At 56.4% G+C, this 7,205-nt stretch overlaps 1 protein-coding gene and 1 pseudogene across 1 annotated transcript; both read left to right on the forward strand.

Moving 5' to 3' along the window:
- Positions 1 to 404: 404 nt before the first annotated feature.
- On the forward strand, positions 405 to 3,351 carry LOC103084844 (neuroligin-2-like). Its single transcript, XM_082931469.1, is given in 7 exon segments — positions 405 to 562; positions 718 to 926; positions 1,049 to 1,241; positions 1,595 to 1,894; positions 1,896 to 2,189; positions 2,989 to 3,127; positions 3,130 to 3,351. Coding segments are annotated over 7 exon segments (1,470 nt in total). The 5' UTR covers positions 405 to 449.
- Positions 3,352 to 5,597: 2,246 nt separating this feature from the next.
- Positions 5,598 to 6,935, forward strand: LOC103085118 (spermatid maturation protein 1-like; annotated as a pseudogene).
- Positions 6,936 to 7,205: the final 270 nt, after the last annotated feature.

The raw sequence follows: 7,205 nt of genomic DNA on the forward strand, positions 1-7,205 counted from the left end.
GGACCCTCCCAGGATCTCTAGCTCCAGTGGCAGCCTTGGGAGCTCGCTCTTCCTAGGAGCAGGAAGGAGATTTGCTGTGTGTGTGTGTGTCGGGGGGAGGGTTTCCCCTGGGCCCAGCAGATGCCCTGAGGAGGGCCAGCCCCCAGCCCTGCCTCTGCTAGGCTTCTTGGAAGGTCTGCCAGGCATGGGGAGAAGTGCTGTAGGGCACACCGGCAGGAGGTGGGGAGGGATCTTCTGCCAGGGCTAGCTGGGGAGGGACGGAGGGGAATCCGGTCTTGACCCCCAGGGATGGGAGTGACATGTCCCCTGAGCTCTGGGCTGGAACTCAGCAGGCCTGGGAGCTGGGCGGTGCTGCTTCTGGTCTGACTGTGTCCATGTCCCCCACCCCCCGGCCCACCGACCCGCCCCCTCCCCACGCAGATATCCGGGACTCTGGGAAGAAGCCAGTGATGCTGTTTCTGCGTGGTGGCTCCTACATGGAGGGCACCGGGAACATGTTCGATGGCTCTGTCCTGGCCGCCTACGGCAACATCATTTTAGCCACACTCAACTACGGCTTGGGGTGCTCGGTGAGGGTGGGCAGCCAACTCTAGGGGCTGGAGTCTGGGAGGAGGGCCTGCTGGCAGGGTTCCTCTAAACCCAGCAGAAGCAGAATGACTTCTGGGTTGGACTGAGCTGCCCAGAAAGAGGGCAAGTTGCTGTGACACCCCCAGGAAGCCCCGTTTCTTCCTCTACCCCAGGTTTTCTCAGCACTGGGGACCAGGCTGCAAACGGCAACAACAGGCTCGTGGACCAGATCCAGGCCCTGTGCTGGCTCAGTGAGAACATTGCCCATTTTAGGGGCAACCCCGAGTGCATCACCATCTTCGGATCTGGGGCAGGGCCCTCCTGTGTCAACCTTCTGATCCTCTCCCACCATTCGGAAGGTACCAGCCACCTCCTCAGCCTGTCCCTCTTGTCCCCTTTCTCACCCCCCCAACCCCGCCAGGTCCCCCTTCCCCTTCCTCAGGATGATACAGCCCAGCCTAAAGCCTGCCTGTCCCACCAGGGCTGTTCCAGAAGGCCATCGCCCAGAGTGGCACTGCTATTTCTAGCTGGTCTGTCAACAACCAGCCGCTCAAGTACACGCGGCTGCTGGCGGCCAAGGTGGGCTGTGACCGGGAGGACAGCGCCGAGGCCATGGAGCGTCTGCGCCGGAAGCCTTCTCGAGAGCTGGTGGACCAGGACGTACAGCCCGCCCGGTATGGGGGTGGGAGAGGGCCAGGTCCAGGCCCCCATTCTCCTTGCTGGTTCCAAGGAGGTTAAGGGTGAGAGGTGCCCGCAGGCCACAAGCATTCCATTTAGCCAGGAGAGATGGACTTCAAGGCCCTCCCGGGGCCCTGCCTTCTCCCAGAAGCCTTCCCTAAGCGGAGGTGCCTAAACAGAGCCAGTGTGCACGAGGCTCCATGAAGTGCTTCCCGAGAGGTCAAGTACCCTGAAGGGCTCAGAAGGTTTTAACTAGGGGAGAGGGGTCTTCTGAGCAGAGGACTCAGCAGGCTGTGAGCTGAGAGGAGGCCGGTGAACAGGTGATGCGACCTTGACCCCTTCTCCCCAGCTACCATATCGCCTTTGGGACCGTGGTGGACAGTGACATAGTTCCCGATGACCCTGAGATCCTCATGCAGCAGGGAGAATTCCTCAACTACGACATGCTCATCGGTGTCAACCAGGGAGAGGGCCTCAATTTCGTGGAGGACTCAGTGGAGAGAGAGGACGGCGTGCCCACCAGCACCTTCGACTTCACCGTCTCCAACTTTGTGGACAACCTATATGGCTACCCGGAGGGCAAGGATGTGCTGCGGGAGACCATCAAGTTTATGTACACGGACTGGGCCGACAGGGACAATGGCGAGATGTGGCAAGACCCTGCTGGCCCTCTTTACCGGCCACCAGTGGGTGGCACCGGCTGTGGCCACCGCCAAGTTGCACGCTGACTACCAGTCCCCTGTCTACTTTTACACCTTCTACCACCACTGCCAGGCTGAGGGCCGGCCCGAGTGGGCAGATGCAGCGCACGGGGATGAGCTACCCTACGTCTTTGGTGTGCCCATGGTGGGTGCCACCGACCTCTTCCCCTGCAACTTCTCCAAGAATGATGTCATGCTCAGCGCCGTGGTCATGACCTACTGGACCAACTTCGCCAAGACCGGGTGAGGGCCAGAGGGGCTGGGTCGGGCATCCCTGCGGGTCAGGGCACACACCGCCTCCATCCTCAGCCCCTTCTCTCCCTCTCCTTCACATGGCCATCATTCCTCCATCAAGGCACTCTTGCCTTCTCAACTCAGACACCTGTCGGACAGCTCTTCTGTGTGTGTTGAAGACTCAGAAGAGTTGGACAGAGAGGTCCCTGTCTTTTCTGGGGGGCGGGCTCACTTGGTACCTCTGGCTCCGTGTCTGTCTCTCCTTCCCTCCCTTGCCCACCCAGCTCTCTCCTTCTCTTCCCAGAGCTCGGCCCTCTGTCTGAGTGCTCCCATCTGTGTATCTGAGTGTGTGTGAGGGTTTGTGTCTGTCTGTCTATTGCTGTCTCTGCCTCTCTCTCTTGAAATCTATTGATATCTCTGCTGCTTTGATCTGGTTTCTCTGTACTCGCTGGTTTCCCCCTGGCTGTCTCTCATGTCCTTTTGTGTCTCTGTTTCCATATGTCTCTATCTCATTCAGTCTCAGACTCTGCCTCTGTCACTGGTGGTCTGTCTCTGCCCTCTCTGCCCCTCTGTCCTCATCTCAGACTGTTTCTGGCAGTCTGGCTCCAACCCTATTTGTCTGTCTGTCCGTCCATCTCTGGCAGTTTCTCTGTCTCTTCGTCTCCGTCTCTGTCTCTCTTCCCGTCTCCCCAGCTCTCTGCATCTCTGTCCATCTCTCTCCCCATTCCTCCCGTAGCACGCCCCCACCCCTGCCTTTCAGGGGAGCCTCACCCTTACTCCTCCTTTCCCTGCCCCCCTGTGTGCACAGCGACCCCAACCAGCCGGTGCCACAGGACACCGAGTTCATCCACACCAAGCGCAGCCGCTTCGAGGAGGTGGTGTGGAGCAAGTTCAACAGCAAGGAGAAACAGTCCCTGCACATCGGCTTGAAGCCGCGCGTGCGCGACGACTACCGACTACCGACTACCGCGCCAACAGGGTGGCCTTCTGGCTGGAGCTCGTGCGGCACCTGCACAACCTGCACACGGAGCTCTTCACCACCACCACGCGCCTCCCTCCCTACGCCACGCGCTGGCCGCCGCAGGGTCCCGCCTGCCTCCCTCTTCTCGCCATGTCTCATCCCTCCCGCTCGGCCCCTGTTTTCCCTCCCCCCTTCGCTGTGCCCCTCTGAAGCCATCCCTTCCTGGTCTCAAGCCAGCTTCTCCCCTCAGCTGCCCCCCCTCCTTTGACCTGCCCCCTCTCCCCTGGGCCCCCAGGGCTGAAGGAAAGGAGCGGTGGAGGGGGGAGGGGAGGAGGGCAGGGGAGAAAGCTTCCCGGACAGGTTGGGGGAGAGAACGGGGTCAGCGGCACTGAGGAACAGATGGAGGGGGCAGTGGGGGACGGCGCTTGGGCAGACACCCGCAGGAAGAATTTGATTTGAAAGGGTGTGTGTAAGGTGACTGCCCAAAGAGAAACGGTTTGGGCCTCTGGGGAAAGGAACAATGTCGGGAAGGGTTTCGAGGGACACCAGCCTAGAAGGAGCCAATCCTCGTTGTCTGCTGGCATTTTGTGGGTTCATTAGTGCCAAATTTGAATACGGGGTGGAGTGCTGTCTTCCACTGACCCCCGAATCCCTGGTCTTGGCTCCCCAGAACTTTGCCTCCTGACTGTCCCTTCTGCCCCCACCTCCACCCATGGGAACTTAGCTCTTTTCCCAGCCCTTCCCCTGCCTGGTCTAGCTCCTTTCCAAACAGCCCTGCCTTCCAAATGCTAGGGACCTGGGCCCTGAACCCTGTAGACAGATGCCCCCCAAACTGGGGCATGGGAGGGGGGCTGGGGGACCCCACGATTCAGCCACAGACTCCAATGCCCAGCCCCTGTCCCCAGAACAATTCCTTGACAATCCCATGTCCCCACCCCAACCCTTCGCGGCTCTGTACACATTTTTAAACCCGGCAAAAGCTGAAGAGAATATTGTAAATTGTCGGAATCCAGCTCCAATGAGTCCAGGTAAACCTGAGGGATGGACGGCGTCGGTGATCATCGGCGATCACCCTTTGTAGATGTCAGCACATCAAGCACAAATTTATTTTTCAGAGCAGGTATTTATATATAGGCAGGTTTCATCATCATGTACAAAATTAAAAAATCTCACCATGTTCTAACCTCAGAATATTTTTGTCAGTTTTCTGAAAATGTCCCCAGTTTCTAGAGGTACTAACAAGATAATTCCCCAAGTTCTCATTAGTTGCAGGTTATTTTCTAATAGTTAAGCCAAGCTATTATGTAAGTCTTTAATACAGAAGTGCAATCTTCGTGTTCTTTCCGCATGGGCAAGTTTTTTTTTTTTTTTAACATCTTTATTGGGGTATAATTGCTTTACAATGGTGTGTTAGTTTCTGCTTTATAACAAAATGAATCAGTTATACATATACATATGTTCCCATATCTCTTCCCTCTTGCGTCTCCCTCCCTCCCACCCTCCCTATCCCACCCCTCCAAGCGGTCACAAAGCACCAAGCTGATATCCCTGTGCTATGCGGCTGCTTCCCATTAGCTATCTACCTTACGTTTGGTAGTGTATATATGTCCATGCCTCTCTCTCGCTTTGTCACAGCTCACCCTTCCCCCTCCCCATATCCTCAAGTCCGTTCTCCAGTAGGTCTGTGTCTTTATTCCTCCCTTACCCCTAGGTTCTTCATGACATTTTTTTTCTTAAATGCATGGGCAAGTTTTTTGAATAGTGCCTTAAAAATATTTACAATATATCCTACAGTTCCTGTGTACCTGACTCCACTAGTAGCACTTACAATACCTCCTATGCTCCTGTTTATCATCTGGCAATTGTTGCCAGATTATTAACCTTTCTTTATAGTGGACCCATATGAAACCAAAATCATCAACAACCCCTTCGTAGGGCCACTGTTGTTCAATTGGGGGTGTTTTCAATAGGAACATCCCTATATTTCCAGATTGTGTATTGTGTTCTCAGTTTCCTGGGGCTGAAATAGGTACTTTCCATTTTGTAATAATAATAGTAGGGGGGGTAGTACTTTTTCTCATTTTCCTAACCCTGGGTGCAAATCCCCCTTGTGCTGTTTCCATATATAAGCTTAACACAACCAAACAAATCAATAGAGATGCAGTCCACCGTCCTGGCACAGTGCTGCTTTGCAGTCCTGCCTTTGATTGCATCATGACTTTGTCACGGCGCAGGGACTCCAGGATGGAATATTGTAAATATTAAAGTTTAACTGTTGGTTTTGCCTGCTGTTATATTGGGAGGTAGGGGTGGGGCTCTAAAGAAACAAACCCTGGAGAAGTGACTCTGCCAGTGAGGGAGGAGGAGGGGGTCTGAGCCCACAGCCCTTTCCAGTGAACAGCTCTGAGGTCAGAGAGAAAGGGGGAGTGGGTGCTGGGGTGAGGTGGTCATTGGTAATGGGGTTGTTCGGGGAGTTAAGATCAGGACCAGTGTCTGTGCAGAGGTCAGAGCCTAGCGTAGAGGACCAGGCAGGGGCTGATGGGGGCAGACACCAAACAGGCCAGAGGGCCTATGGGCTGGTGCAGGTGGCTGGCTACAGGAGAGACATGCAAGGTGAAGGGTTTGGCCTCTGCTAAGCCCTGGCCCAGGCTGGAGGGTCAAACACAGGCCCAGGACTCTCCCTCTTGGCACATTGTGAGGGAGAGCCCCACATCATTGTGACCCGCTTACACCCAGGAGCTTCTGGGACAGGAAGGCGGCTGGTAGTACTGTGGGCACAGTAGGTTGGGGCCCTAGGGACCCCCATGGCCACGGCCACTCAGTCACTCTGTCCTTCCCCACCTAGCTGTGGCGCAGACTCCGTGGCTTCTTACACCAAGTGTTTCGTGTTATTTGTGAGAAAGGTAAGTGGAGGATGGGGAGGTTGGGGAATAGGAAAGGCAGAAACCAGGTGTTCTAGCCCTGACCTTAAGTGGGCCCCTCCCCCTCCCACTCTGCCTGCTCAGACACCATAACTATGCAGCTTCTCTTCCTGCAACCTGCCTCTCCATCCCTGGAGGAGCCAGGCTCCCCACCAGCCTCTCACCTGTCCCCAATCCACAGAAGCTTCTAAGTTATGCTCACCTGGGAAGCAGACCCAGTCCCCGAAGCAGAGAGCCCCTGCAGTCTGCCTTCGGTGCACCATGGACCCTGTGAAAATGATCGTGTCCCCCCACCCACTCGCCGCCGTCGCCGTCGAGACTCTTCAGCACGCCGCGCCCACTGCCCCGTAGCCTGGGCCCCTGACAACTGACAGCGATGACGAGAAGCCCCCACGTCAGCACACAACAATCTGCTCCCACAACTGGAATTGCCCCAAGGACTGGGAAGGCTTTCAGTCCACCCAGGGGTTCTGGACTCCCTGGGCCCAGGATGCTGTGGAGCCACCTACCCAGACCATCTGCTTCCAGCAAACTTTAGAGGGAAGGCCGCTCAAAAGAGAGGCAGTCAGAGCTGGGCCTACAGACCTACGCATACCCTGTGAACCCCCGCCCCACAGCCCTCAGGCCCTGAGCCACAAGAATGGTTGGGGGGTGCCCCAAGCAGAACAGGAGCAGTGCTCGCCAGCCCAGCCACCCATCCTGGGCCCGGCCCACGTCGCAGACATCCCCTGGCGCCGCTCCTCAGGGCGCATAGCCTATAATGCCAGAGACGTGAGACGGCAGCTGCGGGAGCTGACCAGGGTGGTGGAGGCCCTGTCCCACTGTTACCTGCCCCTGAGGGGATGGGAAAGGCCTAGGTATACCATTCCCTGACAGAGAGGTGACTGGGAGAAGAATAAAAAGGAGAGAGGAGGTGGTTTGTGGTGGTGTGGGGGGTGCCAGGGCCCACACAGCCACAGGGAATTCCCGGGATGTCCAGTGATTAGGACTACACACTTTCATTGCTGACGGCCCCAGTTCAATCCCTGGTCGGGGAACTAAGATCCTGCAAACCACACTGCATGGCCAAAAAGAAAAAAGAGAAAGAAATAGAAACAGCCAGTGGGCATTTTCCATCAAGACTCCAAACACATAGCAGGTGCT

Source organism: Lipotes vexillifer, unplaced genomic scaffold, assembly GCF_000442215.2.
Source record: "Lipotes vexillifer unplaced genomic scaffold, Lipotes_vexillifer_v1.1 scaffold3404, whole genome shotgun sequence".
Classification (NCBI taxonomy): Eukaryota; Metazoa; Chordata; class Mammalia; order Artiodactyla; family Lipotidae; genus Lipotes; species Lipotes vexillifer.